Source organism: Esox lucius, chromosome 21, assembly GCF_011004845.1.
Source record: "Esox lucius isolate fEsoLuc1 chromosome 21, fEsoLuc1.pri, whole genome shotgun sequence".
NCBI classification, from domain to species: Eukaryota; Metazoa; Chordata; class Actinopteri; order Esociformes; family Esocidae; genus Esox; species Esox lucius.
This window is the reverse complement of record NC_047589.1, coordinates 27,585,192-27,608,534: the sequence shown is the minus strand read 5'-3', so window position 1 is coordinate 27,608,534 and position 23,343 is coordinate 27,585,192. Positions and strand designations below refer to the sequence as shown.

The 23,343-nt window shown below is 47.0% G+C and overlaps 2 protein-coding genes across 10 annotated transcripts; one reads left to right on the top strand and one right to left on the bottom strand.

Moving 5' to 3' along the window:
• Positions 1 to 101: 101 nt before the first annotated feature.
• nup58 (nucleoporin 58) lies at positions 102 to 9,665 on the bottom strand. 6 transcript variants are annotated; one of them, XM_029116233.2, is made up of 14 exons: positions 9,238 to 9,665; positions 8,679 to 8,845; positions 8,125 to 8,382; positions 7,942 to 7,983; positions 7,679 to 7,838; positions 7,503 to 7,568; positions 7,218 to 7,392; positions 7,046 to 7,125; positions 6,441 to 6,559; positions 6,227 to 6,309; positions 5,461 to 5,662; positions 1,528 to 1,611; positions 1,023 to 1,121; positions 102 to 911 (listed from the first exon to the last, which is right to left on the bottom strand). In XM_029116233.2, the coding sequence occupies exons 1-14, from the start codon at positions 9,315 to 9,317 to the stop codon at positions 742 to 744; spliced, it is 1,785 nt and encodes a 594-aa protein (XP_028972066.1). In that variant the 5' UTR covers positions 9,318 to 9,665; the 3' UTR covers positions 102 to 741. The 6 variants fall into 6 exon arrangements, with proteins under 6 accessions (XP_028972066.1, XP_028972069.1, XP_028972068.1 ...); XM_029116236.2 differs by lacking the exon at positions 1,023 to 1,121; XM_029116235.2 differs by lacking the exon at positions 1,528 to 1,611.
• On the top strand, positions 9,619 to 22,470 carry mtmr6 (myotubularin related protein 6). 4 transcript variants are annotated; one of them, XM_034289350.1, is made up of 15 exons: positions 9,678 to 10,116; positions 12,201 to 12,329; positions 14,162 to 14,324; positions 14,599 to 14,756; positions 14,871 to 14,999; positions 15,098 to 15,232; positions 15,573 to 15,705; positions 16,151 to 16,260; positions 16,350 to 16,475; positions 17,201 to 17,344; positions 17,424 to 17,530; positions 17,764 to 17,898; positions 19,414 to 19,540; positions 20,872 to 20,922; positions 22,000 to 22,086. In XM_034289350.1, the coding sequence occupies exons 1-14, from the start codon at positions 10,093 to 10,095 to the stop codon at positions 20,914 to 20,916; spliced, it is 1,665 nt and encodes a 554-aa protein (XP_034145241.1). In that variant the 5' UTR covers positions 9,678 to 10,092; the 3' UTR covers positions 20,917 to 20,922; positions 22,000 to 22,086. The 4 variants fall into 4 exon arrangements, with proteins under 4 accessions (XP_012995200.2, XP_034145241.1, XP_010894762.2 ...); XM_013139746.4 differs by lacking the exons at positions 9,678 to 10,116; positions 20,872 to 20,922 and adding an exon at positions 9,619 to 9,660 and having other exon boundaries at positions 22,000 to 22,470; XM_010896460.5 differs by lacking the exon at positions 20,872 to 20,922 and having other exon boundaries at positions 9,679 to 10,116; positions 22,000 to 22,470.
• Positions 22,471 to 23,343: the final 873 nt, after the last annotated feature.

Below are 23,343 nucleotides of genomic sequence, written 5' to 3'. Positions count from 1 at the left end.
ATGACTTCGCATCATTCTTTTTTTAATCACCAAGGTGGCATTTTAAAGAGCCCAAACAGGAGTATTTTTACAATATAAAAAAGAGATACAAAAGAAAACCCATAAGCAACATCAGGACTTTTATTATTAAACTGCTGTTTGAAAATACAGGTTTCGACTTATCAACTTAGATGAATATAAAACATGGTGATGTCACTATTTGGCAATAGAAAATCCGAACAGACAACTGAAAAGCACAGACAGCAATATGATCGTCATCCACTCGCCCTATAACAAGACTACGGTCTATTGACTAACACACAGACACACGACAGAGTATTAACAAATATACCAAAAACAATCATGATCAAACAATAAGGAGGACGTTTAAAAAAACAAAAAAAAAAACAGGTTATGAAACGTATCCAAATGTGCTGTATTTCTTCCTGCTAGTTATCACCACGGCCATTGTCACTCATCCTGATCTTACCTCAAACCCCCCCCCCCCTCCCCCAAATCAGATATAAAAATATAGATCTGTGACAGACTACCCCACGTGACCACCCCTCCAGACAGCCCTACATATCACCCTCAGGGCACAGATCTAGTATAATCAGACCCTACCCAAGCACATCAAAGATGAACTGTGACCCATTTGACAAGCCTTCAACAGTTCTACATGTCAGATCCAGGATCAGTTTATGCTCCACATATCCCAAACGTAAGCCTGTGGTTCCCTTTGCCCTTCGTCTCTCCAGGGCTCTATCTCTTGCCCCTCTTGTTCCCAACTGGGGGCTTCTTGAGCTGTAGCAGGGGGCCTCCTGTACCGAACCCCGTAGTGGGCGGGTTGGACACGCCAAACGTCAGGCCTGCAGATGCGTTGAGGCCAGGGTTGCTGAAGTTAAACCCCGAACTGCTGCTGCTACCAAAACCTAGAGGAGGCAGGAGCAGGAAGAGGATACATGTTATTCAAATAATTACTGTGATAACAGAGTGTGTGTGTGGGTGTGTGTGTGTGTGTGTGTACTCGCAAGCGTGAGTACCTGCGCTCAGGCTCCCTCCCGAGGGCTTGCTGGCAGAAGAGAAACCAAAAGTGGAGCCCCCTGTTGCCACCCCCCCGAAACCTGGACCCCCACCAAACGCTGCAGGAGACAGAGGGAGCCAAGCTTTAGTAACACACACACACACACACACACACACACACACACACGTTTCTGCAAGAAATAGGCTGATAAGCCACTGTAATGTCTCTGTCACAGACAAGGTACACGCAGCAGACCAATGAAGAAAGAGCAGCTGATATCCAAAGAAGGGTGTGAAGCTCAGAAACCCATGCCGTAACTGTCTTAACCCTACACTACACAGAAGAGCTAAAGAAAAACTCAGACCACATACATTGCCTACACTGCCAGTCTTACACACAGGAAGGGGGGGGGGCAGCATGGAGGAATGGAGGGAAACCGTGAGATGAAAACAGCGCAAGTGCGAAACTGGTAGCACAAAAGGAGGCAGGAGTGGACAGATGGGATGTAAAAAGAGAGGTGGTACCTCCGAGGCCTGATGAGCCCAAGCTAGAGCCCACTCCTGAGGCAAAGGGGTTTCCCAGGCCAGATCCCAGGGATGCCTGGCTCCCTGAGACAGACAGAGAGCACACAGCTTACTCCTCTGGACTAGCATATCTAAAGCTCTGCCTGAACTCTGCAGCTTTTAATGCGTGTGCAGGCGCACGCACGTTTCCCTACCTTTAAAATACAAACATTCACCAAAATGTCTTGACATTACATGAAAACGCGGTGAAATATCAACTTTTTGGGGGGAATACCTGACTTCTCAAAATGTGTTGTGTATGGCTTATGGTTAGGTTTAGGCATACAACTTGAGATATTGAGGATACTTAAGGGGTTAACTTTAAGGGTTCAGAAAAAATAAAAACATTCAATTTAAAAACCTATTGTCTGGAAAAACATGGTGTGTGTGTGTGTATAAACATCTAAGGACCAATCAGTAGTTCAATGTCACATTTCATAGGACTACACTAGCCTTCTCAGACCAATCTCAACCCAACATCTTACTGCCACAAAGTTGGTCCCTTGAGATAATCATATGTGATAGTCATACGTGACTGTGGACTGATTATACAGCCCAAACGTTCTACTAAATGCCACTGCGGTAGAGATCTGGCTGCTAGTTCTTTCACTCTGAACCTTCTTTTTAGTGGTTATCAAATTGGATTTTGAGTGTTCCAAAAAAAAAAAGTATCATCAATTTAGCAGTCAAAAAGAAACAAAAGACAAGGTCTCTCCTTTAAAAACTGATTTATTTTCAATTAAAAGCAATTCCACTTACATAAAAACAGACAAACAGTCAATTGACACAACCAATTGATAATTCCTAACCACTCCATTGCATTTGACATGTTTTCCAAAACTGTTCAAGATTCCAAGAGTGAAGGAACTAGCATGTGCCAGAACAAATTCATCGCAAACAATTACTAATGTCTAGTTCAAAGGCACACAATATTATCATATATATGCAATATCATCAACAACAAGCATTGGTTATATTTAGATTAAACACGGTTCTAAACGAAAGCACTCAATCAGGGATAAGGAGGGTCAGTGATGTGACGCCTTCTGTACGTGGCAGACGGAAATGTAATAAAGGGCTAACATTATTCCCTGTTCCAGATGACAGACAGACAGACAGACAGACAGACAGACAGACAGACAGACAATCACATCGGTTCTACATTATACATTTCTGAATGGTCTGTAAAGTGGCAACCCCCTGAACAGTGTTTATGCCACCGTTAATCCACGGCCACAGTAAGGGAGAAACCTACCTTGCTAACCAACACCATTGCTGCACACAATCCCAGCAAAACCCTCTGTGTAATATGTAAAAACAGTCCGTCCAACCACTATCAGTCTTCTGACTGTAGAAAAGCCATGACATTCAAAGACCTGTTTGCCAGCACTGTCAAACTAAAAGCAGTGAGCAATCAGCAGAAACCCACAAGCTCCAGAACCAATCACTTCCGTAACCTAGGTTCAACAACACAAGGTAAAGAACGCATCATTCTTTGCACTACTTTTCTACCAGGGACCAGCTTGATTTCGGAATGATTGTGAATTAATGTCAGCAGCAGATAAACGTCACAATGAAAGTGAACAACACAATCGTACTGACATTTTACTAACCACACAAGAACACAGAATAACTAACAATCTAATGACAGTTCATTACTAGATTTCTCAACCGCTGGTCACATTTTTGAAACTTATGCCGTAGAATCTAGCAACGTGCTGGTCCCATGATTTTTTTAAATTTAATATCTATTGCTTTCTCGTGGAATTTAATGCTGTCTTAACCTTGTATTGTTAAATTGTAGTCAATAACTAATCACAGTTTCAGACCAATTCCTGAGTTCCAGAAATAATCTACAAGTTCCAGTTCCACAACTGCTCAATCAAGAATGATCAACATTTGAGTGGTTCCGGAACGTTAAAAGGGCAGACCAGAGCAGCAGTTGGTTAAATCCCAGAGCACAAAATGGCCGACTTAGAGAAAAATACTGATTTTCGGCACTAATGATCCCACTGGCCTTCCCTAAGCAGTCGGTATGAGCAGCAAATTCACACGTCCCCCACTAAACAAGTCAGCGATGGAACTCTACAGCACTTAAATAATACTCCAGCACTTAAATAATACTCCAGTTAAAAATCTAGGATGGGTTTGTAGAGACTGGGTTTTTATTAACGCCCCCTAGAGTGAGGTAAGGCTACACAGTAGACACCGCCAGTGCTTATGTAGTGTGGGGGAAACACTGGCATATAACAATCTAAACCATAAGGTTATTGTAGTGTGCATAGTGATGGACATAAAGCCATATGTACTGTCGGGTAAAAGTGTGTGTGGGTGCGTGTTTGGAGTAGACTAGATTTCTGTACAGGGGAACTTAACAGCTAAGTCAGTCATATTCTGCCTACAATGCAAATAAACGCACACACGCATGCGCACACACGCACACGCACCTTTTCAACCAGGGCCTTCTATTATTGCTATGACAACTTCAAGATAATCAAAGTTGCTGTGAATTCCTTTAGCGTGAAATCTTTCACTGAAATAAAAACACCCTCTGACCTTTGAAAAAATCATAAAATATGCTTCAACAAATCGGTGCATTTTGATGTGGTCTGTGGGCATATTGTTTGTCTATCCCTGCTACACAAAGTCAGTACAAACCCTTATAATGTTATCTGGAAATATGCCAAAGCATGTCACTGGAGAAAATGACACATTTTCCGACCCCCCCAACAATAAAGAAAAACCTGATACCAGTAGATCTTTACTTACATAGAACCCAGTAGGGAGTGGAGATCTGGTGATCTACGGCAGATGTTTGCGTGTGTTTTTAGTGGTGTATCAGTGTGTGTGTGTGTTCAATAGTGTAGTAGAGTGTGGAGGCAGACAGCTACATTAGTGCTTGATAAAACACACAGGCACAACATTGTCCTAATCTAAATCAGTTGGCACAGCCGACTCCTGACCTGAACAACGACATCCCAAAAGGTGGCACGAAACACGCTTGGCACTAACAGGTTACACCACTCCTCACTACCTAACATTTGATTTTTTCTAATCTCAATAAAACTGAAGTAGGTCAGCTTCATAACGAAGCATCTTCATTAAATATTTAGGGACGGTTTCACAGACACAGCTTAAGCCTAGTCCAAGACTAAAAAAATCAAGTTCAACAGAAAATTCAGTCAAGCTTGTTGTTTTAGTCCTAGACTAGGGCTTAATCTGTGTCTGTGAAACTGGCCCACATTACATTAAACATATTTTAGCCCCTGTTTAACCTCAATTTTCTAGTAATTGATAAGATTCTAGTCAAGAGCTGGTTTGGGACAGATTTGAGAGCTGTGAACACCCAGGCAGTACTGGTGTCTAGTCTTGACTTGGGTATCTGAGCACTACATTTTTTGATTAATATTTTTCATCCCTCTTTTTACCCAAAGTAGAGAAAAAAAACAAATTCACTGAGATAATGTTAAGTGCTTCTCTTTTAGGCAGAGAGGGAGAAAGAGGAAAGCATAACCATCTAACATCTTTTTTCAGGATTTATGAACAGGTGCTTCCCACGGACCCTCTGCAACCCACAGACCTTCTGCAGCCCACAGACCCCCTGCAGTCCATAGGCATTCTGCAGCCCACGGACCCCCTTTTTGGCACTTTTCTCACACGTCTACAGCAAAATCACAGGAGAAAGACGAATGGAAAAGGGTTTCTCACTGGCTATGTTCATATTCTCCTCTTTCACCGTTCCTCTGCGGAGAGAGAACAGACCATCTACAACACGGCGTTGGCCACTGTCTCCCTGTCTACCCCCTCGGTCTCCAGCTCCTCCCTGCGACTGAACGGTTGGCAAGGTCAAAGGTGAGGGATCAGGGTTCTAGAACTTGAAGGCGGAGGTCAGACCTGGGCCGGGCTGCTGCTGTTGGCTCAGCGTGGCTGCCATGGCGACCGCTGCCGCGTTGGGGACACTGCCGAAGGGGGCGGGGCCGGTGGTGACCCGAGGGTTGCTCTGCCACTTCTTACTGGCCACCCGCTTGGACTCGAAGACGTCGGTGGAGTCCTCCAGGAATGCCCGGCGATATCCCAGGTACTGCTGCTTCAGGATCTACAACACCGAGGAAGAGTGTCAGTCACCTGGTTGAAAAAACTGAACCGTATGTCTGTAGCTCTAGTATCATGGTGATAGGTCACAGACTGTATACAGAACCGTATGTCTGTAGCTCTAGTAACATGGTGATTGGTCACAGACTGTATACAGAACCGTATGTCTGTAGCTCTAGTAACATGGTGATTGGTCACAGACTGTATACAGAACCATAGGTCTGTAGCTCTAGTATCATGGTGATTGGTCACAGACTATATACAGAACCGTATGTCTGTAGCTCTAGTATCATGGTGATTGGTCACAGACTGTATACAGAACCGTATGTCTGTAGCTCTAGTATCATGGCGATTGGTCACAGACTATATACAGAACCGTATGTCTGTAGCTCTAGTAACATGGTGATTAGTCACAGACTATATACAGAACCGTATGTCTGTAGCTCTAGTATCATGGTGATAGGTCACAGACTGTATACAGAACCGTATGTCTGTAACTCTAGTAACATGGTGATTGGTCACAGACCAGTCAACTGTGATGTGGTTGGTGATGTTTGGGAGGACTAACCTTGACATTCTCGTGTACCGACTGGAGCTGAGCAGCCAGAGCGACAAATGTTTGGTACAACTTCTGCATAGCCAGGGACAAATCTACACACACACACACACACACACACATTAAAAATCCAAAGAAACATACAGGACGATAAGAGGAAAGTGTGTCTATGTACGTGTGTGTGTGTGTGTGTGTGTGTCTATGTATGTATGTATGTGTGTCATACCCTGTGGTGTGATGTGGGAGCCATTGCCCTGAGTAGTGAGATGATTCTCCAGTTCCTCTATTTGCTGTCTGTACTGCTGCAGCTGGACCTCAAACTGCTCCACTAAACACCGGAAATAACTACAGACAGACGTACAGACAGAGACAAAACGAGATTAAGAATGATGCAGTCTGTGTGTCTGAGATGGACAAACAGGGGACAGGCCTTGGACAGACAGAGTTCGGTACATTCACTTATGTGGTTTCAAACAGGCCCGGGTGGGGGTACCCACTCATAGGGACAAGGAAGGGGGCGGGTGGGGGTACCCACTCATAGGGACAAGGAAGGGGGCGGGTGGGGGTACCCACTCATAGGGACAAGGAAGGGGCCGGGTGGGGGTACCCACTCATAGGGACAAGGAAGGGGCCGGGTGGGGGTACCCACTCATAGGGACAAGGAAGGGGCCGGGTGGGGGTACCCACTCATAGGGACAAGGAAGGGGCCGGGTGGGGGTACCCACTCATAGGGACAAGGAAGGGGCCGGGTGGGGGTACCCACTCATAGGGACAAGGAAGGGGCCGGGTGGGGGTACCCATGTCTGATGGGGAAGGGGCTGGGGGACCTACTCATAGGGAGCTGTGTTTTCATGTTGTAGCCCAGGGGGGGTCTTCTGTGTCCGCAGAGCAATGTCGGCATTCTTCAACTCCTAGACGGGGAAGTGGGAGGAACGACAAGGGTAATTAAAATATTTCATTCCCCAAAGGACAACCTGACGTCAGTGTGTGTGTGTGTGTGTACCTGTGCCGTCTCCATCTTCAGTTTGTCTATAGCCAGGGCATTTCTCTGTAGTCCCGAGGCGCTGACTGACAGCAGCTGTTTGAGACTCTTGATGTCGTCCTGAACCTTCAGCATGGCTTTAGACGACATCCTGCTGATCTCCTCGTGAACCTGCTTCTGCTCCTTCACAAACTTCCTACAGGACCAAGTTCCACACATGGACACCTTGTAAAAAACCGCCACCAACAGACACAGTGTGGTTATTATTTGGGTACTGAGGCCAACGTGCACAACCGTTCGACTTACTGGAAACTGTCTACATCCTGACAGATGACTGGTGGCAAGTTCTCATCTTTCAGGGCTTTACTGTCCCTTTTGAAGAAAGACAAACAGGAATAAAACTCTTTGTGACAACCACAAGTAGAAACTGCAATCCCATTTTCGACTGTGGACCCAGAGATCTGCCCGCCTACTGGACTCACTGAGGGCTGGCCCCCGACGATTTGTCGCTCTTCTTCTCAGAGGAGGTGCTGAAGTCAACTCCACCCAGTCCGAGGCTAGGCGTGGCTGAGACCGCTGTAGACGTAGAGACCAGGGAACCTAACGTTAAGCCCCCCGACCCGAGACCGGTCTGACCCAAACCTGGAAACACACACAGGCGTTAGCAAGATCAAACCCAGAGTCACTCCACTCCACATACACAGACAAGAACATGCAGAAGAGTTAGTCTGACACAAATACAAACCTAACGCAAACCCCAGTCCTCCAAGAGTGGACTGGCCCAGACCTAAGATCAACACATAATCAAAAATGTGTAAGTCTCACTCACTCACACACACACACACGCGCGCGCGCACGCACGCACTCGCACCACAGACAGAGAAGACCTGTGTTGGAGAACAGAGAGCGTGACGTGTAACCAACTAACCGGTAGGTGCCATGCTTGAGAACATGCTGGAACCCAGCGAAAGTCCCGTGCTCACGGCCGTGCCCGCCCCCAGGTTGAGGGACAAACCCGTGGAACCTTGCTGTGGAGCGGTGGAGGTGAGGACGGAGCCCAGCGTCAGTCCCGTCCCCGCTGGGGCTGAGGAGGCAGCGGTGAGGGAGAACGGCTGAGCAGAGGCAGAGGGTTTGTTGAAGGCCATGCTGAAGCCTGTGGTGGACGCGGTAGAGGCTGCTGGGACACCTGGGAGGGTAAACGGGTAGACTCAGCCCTGTGTTGTTGCAGTCATTGTCCTCATCAGGTATATATACACACACACACACAATCAAATAGACCTGCCCATAAGCCACTCCCCCAGCGTAAGGCCTCGAGTGGGAGAAGCAGTAACTGAAAAAGATATATGTATACACAATAATCAACTACAGTAGTACAATAATAAACTACAGCACAACACATGGGGGTGGGGGCAAACGATTAACACAAATACAGTTCTGAAGTGGGAGAGGCAGATTAGCTATGTTAAAAATGTGTGTCCATACCTGAGGCAGGAGTGTTGAAGGAGAACCCACCGCCAGAAGGTTTCTGTGCGAACAGAGACCCCCCTAGACCAAGGGAAGTGGTGGTGGTGGTTGAGGCAGGGGTCGGGGCTGTGGCCCCTAAAGCCCCACCAAGAGTAAACCCGCCTGTACCAGCTGCTGCCGGAGTACTAGAAAGGCGAGAGATGTACCCGACATTACATGATTATGGAGAACACCTAAACATTGTCTGTTGCCTGAAACACTTATTAATAATACTCACCTCTCTCTTACGCGCACGCGCGCTCACACGAAACAAATAGGCCGCACAGTCGATGCACCAATAAACACACTCACTAACTTAGCAGTTTTACTAGTACCAGTACTGTTTTTATTGATTTAAACGTGACTTTTACTGAATCAGATATTTAGGTGGAGCAAAAGGTCAGCTGGCTACAATCTATGTTTGTTAAATTACATATCCCATCGGATGTGTTGTACAAAACGTAACGTTATCCCCGAATAGTATTAGCGTGGCTAACCGTCCGCCCGTAAAGCCTAAACAATTCCAGTCATAACCTACCTCGCAGCACCTCCAAATGAAAACCCTCCGCCAGTGTTCGTTGATCCAAGGGTCCCGGATCCGAAATTAAAACCTGACATATTCGTTTATCAACAGGTAAAAAACTATAATCTAATCGAACTGTACCTAGCCGATGTTTGCCAGCTATCCGCTAGCAACCAGCTAGGTAGCTAACTTTGAAAGATGCGATCACCCGCGTGGAGGCCCAGTCCTGTCTGCCTCGCACAAGTGCTAAAAAACCATGGTAAACAAAAACACTATTTGGCAACTAAACACGCGTAAGAACCTTCACCTCTAGTGTGCTAAAGCGTTATGAAACGTAATGTACATGCAAAGCAAACAAGCAGTGACATGTTTTATATTTCCTTCTCAATAGGTTATTTTCGTTTACGCGCTTCAGCTACCATCAAGGTACATTTTCCGGTAAGGATGGCCTTCTGGGATACTGGCGGTTGTAGCAGTAAGTTCTGGCGTTGGACAGTGTCAACGATCATAAAGCTTTTTTCCTAAATGTTTGTGTTATTAGCTTTTATAATTGGAGAATGTCAAAAAGACTGAGTGTGTTAATATATAGTAAGAGGTCTATAGTACATATTCAGAATTGATTAACTACCATCTAATCAGTATCTCCGATAGGCAAAAAATACATTTCCCATAACGCCTGGTGTGCGCGTTCAAGCAGGAAGCGTTTTGAATAGCCGAAAAATACACAATTGTGAACGCTCAGTGAATGTCGGTATCAAAGTAAAACCAACGGTCAAATAACATCCTCTTGACACATCTGATAGTCGACGCGTGATTCATTTTGCCGGTCAACTGTTTGATTCGTTGAATGTACTGACAATTGTCAGCGAAATGGAGCATATCCGAACCCCAAAGGTAAGAAAGCAATTAGCGTAGCTATTTTCCAAGCTACCACCTATCAAAACATTTGAAATACACATGATTTAGTTAGCTATGCAGTCAGTGAGGATACGAGCTAACGTATCTATCTAGATACGGTGCCTATAACAAATTGGTGCGTTGACAGTGGTGCCAAAATGCATGGGCCTGATTCTAAATGGACAGATGCCTGACTCTTACTTTTCATTGACACGCACAGCTCTGTTTTGGTCCCATAAACGCGGATTCTGCAGGACGGCCTGCATATATTGCCTGATCAATGGCCAAAAAGCATAGAGCTCTGGGTAACCTAAGGGATTCGGAACGGAGAAAGCGATTTCTACACGGAACCTGCTGTGTAAACAGTAGATAACATCTTGGTATTGCCTACTCTGTTGTTTTGGCTCGTTGACGACTGACTGAAGTGTTGTGTGCCAGTGTGACTCTTGTTTTCGTTGAGAGCTGACCGGTTGCTGTTTCTTCTCCTAGGCACAAACACGATATTAGATTACACAGGCTAGTTGCATTTTTTCAGATAATTCATTTTGTATGACATACCACGGGACCACTACTCGTCAAAGGAACATAGTGTTGAAAATATGAATAGCAATATAGTGAATGACATTCGTAATCGCATCCATAGTATTTTCAGAAAGCTCAAAGCGTTCAGGTTACTGTCACTGAGAAGCCCCCCTAAAAGTTGTTCCCCCCCATCAGTACTGTAAATTGTCGTCCGAAGGCGTGTCAGATTAACTGTAATGTAGTGTTTTGCTCTGGTGAAAGGATTGGGTGTGGTCACCTGCAGGGGGTGTTTCCCTATCTGCAGTATTTTGAGTTCTGCCCCACAGACCCTGTGCATGTTTTGGGGAGTATCAAAATTGATAGCAGGCAAGTGAAAGACAGAATTGTCTACAAATGACCTAAAATAAATAACAACTAAAGAATATTTTTAGATCAGTCAACCAGTCCAAGTTGAACTTCTAGAACATTCTGACAGTTAACTTGTGGTATTTGCAGTGGCCTTAGGCCTGGTGTGCAGTACATTGGATCATGCAGATATCCTAACCAGAGCTAGGAAGTTGGCAAACAGGACAGTCAAAAACGTGGTGCCAGGCTTGAAAAGTTAAAGGGTCATCCATGGGTGTTAGATACGTTACCCATCTACCCATGGTGAGCAGAATGAGCCCCTTCGGCAATCGCTTTGTGATTATGACAACTCTTCTTAATGTGAAGTAAAAACTATTTTCTTACTCCAACTACTGTGTCCTGCCCCTTCAAGTCATGGCTTTACATGTTTATTTTTGTGTCTCTCCCTGCATTGTTTTTGTTCATCATGTCCGCTCAGGTGAACTTAACTGTGTGTGTCTGGAAAGGCTCTTCTGAAGCCTGAGACATTAGGTGGTTGGTGACTTGGCACATTGTTCTGCATAATTTGACTTTAGGTGAAATGTTGCCATCAGGGCATGGACATGGTTTCCGACAGTGTTCACACATACTGTGGCATTCAAAGTTGCTCTGCCGGAAAAACATTCCCCAAGCCGTCTCACCAACGCCAACGGCCTGTGAACAAAGCCCAGGGTGGAAGACGTTTCTGAGACGATGGTGACCAACAAAGGAAGCATTGTTCGTTCCCATGTATTAAACATTTGTACCGAGTTTGGGAAGTGAAATGTTCACCTGTAAATGACATGCCCTTGGAGGACTGGCAAAGGGTAGATTAGCTTTTGAAAGCTGCTTGCACATGAAATGCCCCATCACAACATCACCAGTGAGTAGATTATTTGATATGACATGTATTGCAAATTGTCATGATTCTAGACAAGTTAGTATTCATATTCAGTTCTCCCTGTGTGATAGAGGGCTCTTTATATGGACAGTACAGGCCTTAACATGTGAAGGTGTGTTTTAGGCCTATGTCATTGTTTACCTTTGTTAACTGTTGTTTCTCTCTCTCTGTGTGTGTGTGTGTGTGTGTGTGTGTGTGTGTGTGTGTGTGTGTGTGTGTGTGTGTGTGTGTGTGTGTGTGTGTGTGTGCGCGCGCGCGTGTGCGCGCGCGCGTGTGCATACGTTTGCGTGCGCAGGTAGAGCAAGTGCGTATGTTGGACCGATTCAGTAACAAGTCCACCAGCGGTACGCTGCATCTTACCGCGACACATCTCATCTTCGTGGAGAGCAACGCTGCTGTGACCACGGCCGCGCAGGAGATCTGGGTGAGAATGACTCCTCCAGTACGGATCGCGGAACATGTTTAGACGAATGACCCGGAGCTCTGAATGCCAAATGCCTGACACAGTCTGTCCAGCCTTGTCAGGATTACACACAGTGGTTGCAATGCAAAGCAATTTGTTTGTGAGTTTGTGGTGTGTGTGTGTTTAAGCTCTGTGTTTGAGGTGTGTGTGTTTGAGGTGTGTCTGTGTAAGGTGTTATTTCTCTACTGTAGAAACAGGATTAATGCTGTGACACCGTGGGAACTAGGTCACTCCTCATTCAGGTGACAGGTGTTGCTATAGTAACGTCCCAATGTGAGGGGAAGTGATTAGACATTGAAGAGGAGGGTCCAGGTCCTGGTGAACCATCTATTATCAGTGGTGTTTCCTGAATGAACGGTAGGACTTTGCATGAAATCTCCTGCCATTGCCTGAAACAGGCATTGGTGGAAGTGGATGGGGGTGCCTGAAACGGGCTGGATGGGGGTGCCTGAAACGGGCTGGATGGGGCTGCCTGAAACGGGCTGGGGGGGGTGCCTGAAACGGGCTGGCGTGGCCTGAAACGGGAGGGCCTGGGTGGAAGCAGACGGGGGTGCCTGAAAAGCGCTGGTGGGGTGCCTGAAAGGGGCTGGCGTGGCCTGAAACGGGCTGGCGTGGCCTGAAACGGGCTGGGGGGGGTGCCTGAAACGGGCTGGCGTGGCCTGAAACGGGAGGGCCTGGGTGGAAGCAGACGGGGGTGCCTGAAAAGCGCTGGTGGGGTGCCTGAAAGGGGCTGGCGTTGCCTGAAACGGGCTGGCGTGGCCTGAAACGGGAGGGCCTGGGTGGAAGCAGACGGGGGTGCCTGAAAGGGGCTGGCGTGGCCTGGGGCAGAAGTCTGTAAACTCTGGGTCACTTCTGGACAATGGGTTTATCCCAGTATCAGTTCTGTTGCCTGTGTGATTTCAACAGAGAAACTGCTGCCCGTCTTCATATACACTTCCTTCCTCTTGTTACTGCTGAGCGACAGGGACAGAAATGCACGCGTGTGTACTCATTGGGTGGATGGCAGTCAGTCAGTGAGCCAGTTTGTGTGGAGTGAGGCAGATGTTTCCTCCTCGGGTTTAAAATATTGAAGAAAAGTTGTCGCTGAGTCTGAGTCATTTCTGCTGGTGAGATCAGCATTTTAAGTGTGTTTGTGCTTCTCTTTCCCTTTCTCATCCTCTCTTTCTTTTTCTAGCTCTGTCTCTCTCTCATAAACACGCCCACACACACTCTTCTTTGTGCGTTTTGGAATATTCTGCTAGGCATTAACTATGCTTGTTAATGCATATGGTACTTATTTCCCTGTGGTTGTTTGTTGTCTAATATGAATATGAGGATTTGGTGCCATGTCTCGTCATGCTTTCTAGGTTAGGATGTTAAAACAGTTACGGGCTAAGAGGGATTCTAATGTCCCATAACTATTTGCACCTCTTTTGAGCAAGGACCCAGCTTTTACCTTTGATAAGGAATGGTAGTAAAGTTGGAAGTCTAGGGAAGGATGACCTGGCCAATCAGCAGTCTAGGGAAGGATGACCTGGCCAATCAGCAGTCTAGGGAAGGATGACCTGGCCAATCAACAGTCTAGGGAGGATAAGCTTTCTGCACACGCTCTTCTTTTTCTACATTATCTGAAAACTGAAATGAAAACAACACCGTAATGTAAAACAGTAATGTGTCATGTTTCACTGAGTTCTGGAAACTCTGGGCAGTTTCTGTTAATGTTTGATGTAGTGATAGATAGGATTTACCCATAGCGAAATGGCTTGTATATTACATTGTTATTCAGGGGTCCTGGCTGTTATGTCTGCCTGCAGATCCTGCACCATCACATAGCGTCAGTAGAGAAACTGTCTTTGACCACCAACGGTTGTCCTCTGGTCATCCAGTGCCGGAACTTCAGGGTGGTTCACTTTGTGGTCCAGAAAGAGAGGGACTGCCACGACATCTACAGCTCACTGCTCAGACTGCTGCGGCCAGGTACCTACTCTACCTGTGCATGTGTGTGCGCGTCATATACAGCTCCTGAAAGAATTAAGAGACCACTGCACCTTTTTCTTTCCTTCCCAAAAAAAGTCTCTTAATTTTAACCTTTCTGTTCCTCACTCAAAACCTTCCTTTTTGACTTTTTTGGAAAGGAAAGAAAAAGGTGCAGTGGTCTCTTAATTGTTTCCAGAGCTGTATGTTCCCCTGCGTGTGTGTGTGTGTGTGCAGGTGAGGGTGCGTAAACAGTGTTGATGTTTTGTCTCCCTAGTGTCCTATGAGGAGCTTTACGCATTCTCCTACAACCCCAAGCAGAACGACCAGCAGAGGGAGGAGGGCTGGCAGCTCATTGACCTGGGGGCGGAGTTTGAGAGGATGGGAGTCCCCTGTGACCAATGGCAGCTCACCGACGTCAACAGGGACTACAAGGTGGGCGGGCAAAAAAGACCTCACGTGTTGGCCGGATCGAAATGGAATGGGACCGAGGGCCTCTCCCGTCGCAAACCGAAGTCCGATCTAACACAGGCTCTCGTTGTGTCGTAGATATGTGATACGTACCCCAGGGACCTGTATGTGCCCATCACAGCCAGCAAGCCCATCATTGTCGGGAGCTCCAAGTTCCGGAGCAAAGGGCGCTTCCCGGTCCTCACATACTTCTATCAGGAGAAGAAGGTAGGCGCCAGTCTTCACCTGTCCTGCCTCGAGCCGCTGTCAGGCGTGGTGTGAGTGTCCTGATGGGCCCGCCCTCTGCTCATGTCTGCGCCCTGCAGGCGGCGGTGTGTCGGTGCAGCCAGCCTCTGTCTGGATTCAGCGCACGGTGCCTGGAGGACGAGAGCATGCTGCAGGCCATCAGCAAAGCCAATCACAACAGCCGATTTGTCTACGTCATGGATACGAGGCCTAAGGTACTTCTCCGTAGCGAACTTGTGTGTGTTGTCCATAGCGTGATTGGGGAGCCATTATGATTTGGGGCCAAATGGAAAATGTAGGCAGGATGGCCGGGTTGACAGCCCTACTGTGACGATCAGCGCCATGAGATCTTTAGTGATCACAGCGAGTCAAGACCTGGGTTTAAGGCCCCATCTGAAAGGCGGGTCTCCATGCAGGGCAATGTCCTGTTCACTGCCCTGGGTGTTGAGCTTTGAACATCCAGGGACCAACCAGGATTGAGCATGCTTGGCTTCGGAGGCAAGTCAACAGTAGGATGGTCCCTTTGACTCTGTCTCTTCCCCCCTCCCTCTACAGTTGAATGCCATGGCAAACCGAGCTGCGGGAAAAGGCTATGAGAATGAAGATAACTACTCCAACATCCGCTTTCAGTTTGTGGGCATCGAGAACATCCACGTGATGAGATCCAGCCTGCAGAAGCTACTGGAAGGTCTGTTATGCGCACCCACATAACTCTCTAACCCGTACCTGACTCTCCAAACCCGTACCTGACTCTCCAAACCCGTACCTGACTCTCCAAACCCGTACCTGACTCTCCAAACCCGTACCTGACTCTCCAAACCCGTACCTGACTCTCCAAACCCGTACCTGACTCTCCAAACCCGTACCTGACTCTCCAAACCCGTACCTGACTCTCCAAACCCGTACCTGACTCTCCAAACCCGTACCTGACTCTCCAAACCCGTACCTGACTCTCCAAACCCGTACCTGACTCTCCAAACCCGTACCTGACTCTCCAAACCCGTACCTGACTCTCCAAACCCGTACCTGACTCTCCAAACCCGTACCTGACTCTCCAAACCCGTACCTGACTCTCCAAACCCGTACCTGACTCTCCAAACCCGTACCTGACTCTCCATCTGTGACTTTGCCAGTGGTGGGGAGTCGTTCTCTGTCGGCGAGTGACTACCTGTTGGGCCTGGAGAGCAGTGGCTGGCTACGACACGTCAAGGCTGTGGTAGATGCAGCCATCTGCCTCACCAAGGTAAGGTCTTGGGCCTGGTCCGATCCCCGGACCACACTGGAGTTTCCCCGGTCAGTCAGAGAACCCACGAATAACACGTGTCTTTACAGGCAGTGACGGTAGAGGGCGCCAGTGTGCTGGTCCACTGTTCAGACGGCTGGGACCGGACTGCCCAGGTCTGCTCCCTGGGAGCTTTGCTGATGGACCCCTACTACCGCACCATCAAAGGCTTCATGGTAGGCGTGTGCGTGTGCGTGTGGGTTCTTGTTCTACCGTCTGAGTGAGGACATGGTGGTCCACACTGTTTATAGCAAAGCAAGGAAAATCATGCGACGTAAGAACGTGTGTGTGTGTATAAAGACATAAGAGAGTGTGTGTGAGAGGGATGAGGGTCTGTGGGAGATGGATGAGGGTCTGTGGGAGATGGATGAGGGTCTGTGGGAGACGGATGAGGGTGTGGGAGAGGGATGAGGGTCTGTTGGAGACGGATGAGGGTGTGTGAGAGGGATGAGGGTCTGTGGGAGACGGATGAAGGTGTGTGAGGTTGGAACACAGAGACGGCCTATGATCTGTCTGTGTGTTCCGGCTTCTGTTCAGCCTCTTTGTTCCAGCTTCTGTTCTGCCTCTTTGTTCCGGCTTCTGTTCTGTCTGTGTGTTCCGTCCTCTTTTCTGTCTGTGTGTTCCGTCCTCGGTTCTGCCCCTGTGTTCCGTCCTCGGTTCTGCCCCTGTGTTCCGTCCTCTGTTCTGCCCCTGTGTTCCGGCCTCTGTTCTGCCCCTGTGTTCCGGCCTCTGTTCTGCCCCTGTGTTCCGGCCTCTGTTCTGCCCCTGTGTTCCGGCCTCTGTTCTGCCCCTGTGTTCCGGCCTCTGTTCTGCCTCTGTGTTCCGGCCTGTGTTCTGTCTCTGTGTTCCAGCCTCTGTTCTGTCTCTGTGTTCCAGCTTGTGTTCTGTCTCTGTGTTCCAGGTCCTCATTGAGAAAGACTGGATCTCGTTCGGGCACAAGTTTGCGGACAGATGTGACCAGTTGGACGGTGACCCTAAGGAGGTGTCCCCGGTCTTCACACAGTTCCTAGACTGTGTGTGGCAGCTCACTGAGCAGTTCCCTCAGGTTGGTGGTGTGTGTGCCTAAGTTGACCGTGGTACTTCTGTTGATGATGATGATGATGATGATACCTTGTCTTCTTCAGGCCTTTGAGTTCAGTGAGTGGCTCCTGCTGCAGATCCATGAGCATGTTCATTCCTGTCAGTATGGGAACCTCCTGGCCAACAACCAGAGGCAGAGAGAAGAGCTGCAGTGAGTCACCTGTCCACTAACTCGCTCCTCCGTCCGCTAACCCGCTCCTCCGTCCGCTAACCCGCTCCTCCGTCCGCTAACCCGCTCCTCCGTCCGCTAACCCGCTCCTCCGTCCGCTAACCCGCTCATCCGTCCGCTAACTCACTCATTCATGTGCTCACTCGTTCACATCATTGACTAACTAACTGATTAAAGGCACAGTAAATGTAACCATGTTGTGTTTCTCTCGCCAGGCTGAAAGACAGAACTCATTCTCTATGGGCGTTTCTGTTGAGTGAGCAGCAGAACTACGTAAACCCTGCTTACTGTCCTGGGCATGCAGAGACACACCCTGTCTTGGAACCCTCCACCTTGCCCTGCCACTTCAAGTAAATACATGTCCTTTACCTGATTTCTGCCTACCATTTCACTAATCCTGTATGTCCTCCCACATTAAAGAAGACTTTAATCCTCCCACTTCAAGATAGATGCCATAAGATCTTGCCTCTTACCTCCAGATCATGAGCCCTCTGATTTAGCCACATTTTTGTTCTGCTCTTTTTAACCAGTTTGAACCTGTATCTTGACATAGTCTCACACATGAAGCCTACAATCTGCCCCCAGGAGACAGTTCCCTCACGCCTTTTTAATGAAGTGCTGGACACTATTTGTCCCAGTTTATTGTCCACAATAAATAGGTGCCTCATCAATGGCACTGTCCCATCCTGTTTTAAACATGAAGCGGTCCAACCCCTTTTTAAAAATTCTGATCTAGACTTAACTGTTCTTAGTAATTTCAATTGCCATTCCTATCAAACGTTTTTGAGAAAGTAATCCTTCTTTTTAAATGAGAACCATGTTCTGGATACATTTCAGTCAGGTTTTAGGGAATGCCGTAGCACTGATCAGCTCATCTTAAGGTGTTAAATGATTTATTGTTGTTTAGGGGTCCCTGGAAATTGTGCTCCTTTAATTTCCGCTTGATCTTATTGCTGCCTTTGACACGATTGGTCAAAAAATCCTTCTAGCTCATCTTAAGCTAGAAGTTGGCAATCAGTGTACTGCCCTAAAGCTGTTTACATCATTTTTGAGAGACTGGACATTGTCTTTAAAGGTCAGGAATTTCACGCCCTCTTCATCCATCACATGTGGGGTACCTCATGGCTCTGTCCTAGGCCCCATCTTATTCTTGTTATACTGTATATGCTTCCCTTGGGCTTCATCTTTCTGAAATGTAACATCTCTTTCCATTGGTATGCCGATGACTCTCAGTTGTACCGTCCCCTGAAACTTGGTGACAAGAAATCCCTGAAATCACTCTCTAATTGTCTTAGAGACATAAAATACTGACTAGCTAAAAAGCTTCAATTATGTAACACAAAACAGAAGTTGTTGTGTTTGGTCCCAGAGTCTCCACCAAAGTTATCAGCACACTCCTGTATTTCTGACCTCCTTATCCACCACTCTCCCCCCAGGACACTTAGGTTTTCCAACCAACAGCTTTTGTGTGCTCCACAGTCCTAATTACAGTTTAAAGGCATCTGTGCCTTTTCTGTTGCTGCTCCAAAGATTTGGAATAGGCTACCTTTATATATTAGGTCTTCCACAAGTTGCAACATTTTTAAATCCCACCTTAAGACCTTTTTTCTATAGCATTTGAGTGTGCAAATGGGTGTGAAGTCGTGTTTATGTCTATCTTGTCTTATGGAAATATGTTTAGTTAGCTGTGTGTTTTCTGTGTGGTTTTCTATTGGCTGTCCTAGATACTTCATTGCCCAACACTTTGGTTGACACTGTTTTTAAATGTGACTTTAAATGTGACGTGACTTGAATCACTCGCGCCGCTCTTTTCCTCATCTCTGTTTGTCTGTTGCTGTGTTTTTGTTGGCCTGTCTGTCTTTTAGGTTCTGGAGGAACATGTACCTCCAGTTTGATCGGTCCATGCACCCCCGTCAGTCTATCCTGAAGAACGTTCTCACCCTGAAGGAGAACAACCGCCAACTTGAGGACACAGTGAAAGAACTGGAGGCTGTAAGTAACCTCTCCTGTCTTCCTGTCTGCCTGCTGGTCTGCCTGTCTTTGCACTCTCGTTCTCTTTTTCATTCCCTCATTCTTGCAATGTCTCTGTCTGTCTGTCTCTTGGTTCTCATTCTCTCTCATTACCTCACTCTCTTGTTTTCTTTCTGGGTGTCTTGGTCTCTGTCTCACGGTCTCTGTCTCAATGTCTCTGCCTCGTGTTCTGTTTCACTTTCTTTGTCTGTCTCAGTTCAAAAATTTTTTAATTTGAAGGCTTTATTTGCAAGAGAAATATGTTTAATTACATGCCAAAACCAAAATTCCCAAAAATACAAAATCTGAAATTCTACACATTACACACAGGAATTTTACAAAGTTATTATTTAAAAAATATATATTTTAATTTTTTATTAACCGTTATTACATTTAATTTTAGTTGAAGGGGAACACTGGTTGCTGTTTTCTTTTGGCAACAGGTCACATTCTTTGCTGCTGTGATTGTGTACTATGTTATTTAGCCTAACAGATTAATTAATGTATTAATGTTTTGATCTATGTATGTATCTCAGGGAAATCAGTGTCTCAAATGTGGTAATTTATTTGTTAGGAGGATAATAAGTACATTTCTTGGGCTTTGTGCACATCTTATCCAGAGAGCCAGGACTGTCTGAGGAGACCTCTCTCAATAGCAAGGCCATGATCATTGAGTCTGGACATAGTCAAGGCCATGATCACTGAGTCTGGACATAGTCAAGGCCATGATCACTGAGTCTGGACATAGTCAAGGCCGTGATCACTGAGTCTGGACATAGTCAAGGCCGTGATCACTGAGTCTGGACATAGTCAAGGCCGTGATCACTGAGTCTGGACATAGTCAAGGCCGTGATCACTGAGTCTGGACATAGTCAAGGCCGTGATCACTGAGTCTGGACATAGTCAAGGCCGTGATCACTGAGTCTGGACATAGTCAAGGCCGTGATCACTGAGTCTGGACATAGTCAAGGCCGTGATCACTGAGTCTGGACATAGTCAAACTTCTTCTTCATTTTTAGTGAGTGTCAGTAGTATGGGACCCTGTGTTGCTCTGTGGACTCTGTTTGTGTTTGTGAACCAAGACTTGCTGGTTTAGAAGGTGCCTCTCCAAGGTAAATGTGTTTCTATAGATGTAAACGTTGTTATGGAAGTTTTGAGGATCCTGTCAAATGTTCTGTTCAATTTAAAATATATATTTTCTATTATTATTGGATGGTAGGCTAGGTGCTATGATTGGAGAATTTCAACACAGATCCTGAATGGGATGTTGAGTTTGATATGATTTCTTTACTACTTCTTGCCTTGTCTCTCAGGTCATTCTCAGCCTTGTTGAAGTTACCTGTGGTGTTGATATTTAGGCTGAGGTAGGTGGAAGTAGAATTAAAGTCTGCTGTTCAGGCATCTGGACGTTTTGTTGGAGAACATATTATTTCTGTCTTTCTGCGATCAGAGCTCAGGTCTCTCAATCCCTGTCTCTCTCGTTACAAAACGAACACTGTCTCCAAATCTTTCCCTCTACTCTGTCTCCTAATCTGTCCCTCTACTCTGTCTCCTAATCTGTCCCTCTACCCGGTCTCCTAATCTGTCCTTCTACTCTGTCTCCTAATCTGTCCCTCTACTCTGTCTCCTAATCTGTCCCTCTAATCTGTCTCCTAATCTGTCCCTCTACTCTGTCTCCTAATCTGTCCCTCTACTCTGTCTCCTAATCTGTCCCTCTACTGTCTCCTAATCTGTCCTTCTACTCTGTCTCCTAATCTGTCCTTCTACTCTGTCTCCTAATCTGTCCCTCTACTCTGTCTCCTAATCTGTCCCTCTACTCTGTCTCCTAATCTGTCCTTCTACACTGTCTCCTAATCTGTCCCTCTACTCTGTCTCCTACTCTGTCTCCTAATCTGTCCCTCTACTCTGTCTCCTAATCTGTCCCTCTACTCTGTCTCCTAATCTGTCCCTCTACACGGTCTCCAAATCTGTCCCTCTACACTGTCTCCAAATCTGTCCTTCTACTCTGTCTCCTAATCTGTCCCTCTACTGTCTCCTAATCTGTCCTTCTACTCTGTCTCCTAATCTGTCCTTCTACTCTGTCTCCTAATCTGTCCCTCTACTCTGTCTCCTAATCTGTCCTTCTACACTGTCTCCTAATCTGTCCCTCTACTCTGTCTCCTACTCTGTCTCCTAATCTGTCCCTCTACTCTGTCTCCTAATCTGTCCCTCTACTCTGTCTCCTAATCTGTCCCTCTACACGGTCTCCAAATCTGTCCCTCTACACTGTCTCCAAATCTGTCCTTCTACTCGGTCTCCTAATCTGTCCCTCTACTCGGTCTCCTAATCTGTCCCTCTACACTGTCTCCAAATCTGTCCCTCTACTCTGTCTCCTAATCTTTCTCTCTACTCTGTCTCCTAATCTTTCTCTCTACACTGTCTCCAAATCTGTCCTTCTACAGAGGCTGAAGGAACATGGCATCAGCCCCCCAACCCTGGTCCCCCAGGCCCCCTACAGAGGCCACCGCTGCTTCCCCACACGACCCCACTCTCTCATTCTGGTAGCCCCCCTCAGCCAGAAGGAGGCCCAGCAGCGGCAGGAGGAGGAGGAAGAGGAGGAGGAGGAGGAGGTGGGAGAGGAGGCGACAGAATGTTGCATTGACACAGAGCGGACAGTAGAAGGCAGCAGTGGTACTGAGCGCAAGGAGAGCTACGGAGACCTGCAAGAGACATACGGGGCCAAGGCAGAGCCGGCTGTGGTCAGCCTGGAGTTTGGAGTGGCCCGCATGACCTGCTGAGGCATTGTGGGATACTGGAGAACTGGAGGAGAGGGAGGGTTATTGGACTAGTGGAGTGGAGAAAGAGGTGGCTAATGAAGGACGAGTCTGTGTTTGTGTCTGTCTGTGTGTGTGCGTGCGTGCGTGTTTGTGGGTGCGTGCGTGCGTGTCTTTGCCTGCGCGCGCATGCGTGTCTGTGCGTGTCTGTGTTTGTGTGTGTCTGTGCGCGCATGTGCGTGTGCGCATGTTTGTGTTTGTGGGTGTCTCTGCGTGCGTGTGCGTGCGCATGCGTGCGTGCGTGTCTGTGTTTGTGGGTGTCTCTGCGTGCCTGCGTGTGTATGCGTGCGTGCGTGTGTATGCGTGCGTGTGTATGCGTGCGTGCGTGTGTATGCGTGCGTGTGCGTGCGTGCGTGCGTGTGCGTGCGTGTTGATCCATGTTCCCATGTTGGTGGCTGAGGGGGTATCTGCTGGTCTGTGTTGTAAATCTATTTGGAAATCGATATTATGGCATTTGCTGCACTTAGAAAGGATTTTTTTAATGAATGTTGAAGAGCACTAAATATAATAAATGTAAAGAGGAAACAGACAGGTTAGATGTTTGTGCCTGCGTGTTCTTTTCAACTCAGCTCTGCAGGGCTGTTCCAGTTAGACATTATCCTCTGGTCTGTCAGTGGTCAAACCATCGTGTTCTCTAATCCAAAGTCAAACTGATCATTTATGAACATCCCAGATTTCATATTCTCAATGTTGACATTCTCTGATTTAAGGCAAGGACCAGGTACAGATTTAGTCCTAACACTTTTCCATCATCTGTCAGCTTGGTCAAAATCAGATCAACTTTGGCTAATCCTGCTTTGATATGTGGAATTGCAGACATTTTGGTTGTAATCTGAATGATGATGGCCTCTGAAAGCCTCATGTCCAAACCGTTGTCATTGCCATAATCCCATAGGTTCACTTTAATCAGAGCTTGGTTCATTTGAAATATCTAAGTTACTCTTCAGAACCTATCAAAACAAATATTTGAAT

Excerpts from the sequence above, each read along its gene's own strand:
- nup58 (XM_029116233.2), bottom strand. The coding sequence starts at position 9,317 with ATGTCAGGTTTTAATTTCGGATCCGGGACCCTTGGATCAACGAACACT. Across the intron at positions 5,663-6,226 it reads CGGTACACGAGAATGTCAAG|ATCCTGAAGCAGCAGTACCT; the intron begins GTTAGTCCTCCC and ends TCGGTGTTGTAG. Across the intron at positions 1,122-1,527 it reads GGGCTCATCAGGCCTCGGAG|CGTTTGGTGGGGGTCCAGGT; the intron begins GTACCACCTCTC and ends TGTCTCCTGCAG.
- mtmr6 (XM_010896460.5), top strand. The coding sequence starts at position 10,093 with ATGGAGCATATCCGAACCCCAAAG. Across the intron at positions 15,706-16,150 it reads CCTGCAGAAGCTACTGGAAG|TGGTGGGGAGTCGTTCTCTG; the intron begins GTCTGTTATGCG and ends TGACTTTGCCAG. Across the intron at positions 17,345-17,423 it reads TCACTGAGCAGTTCCCTCAG|GCCTTTGAGTTCAGTGAGTG; the intron begins GTTGGTGGTGTG and ends TGTCTTCTTCAG.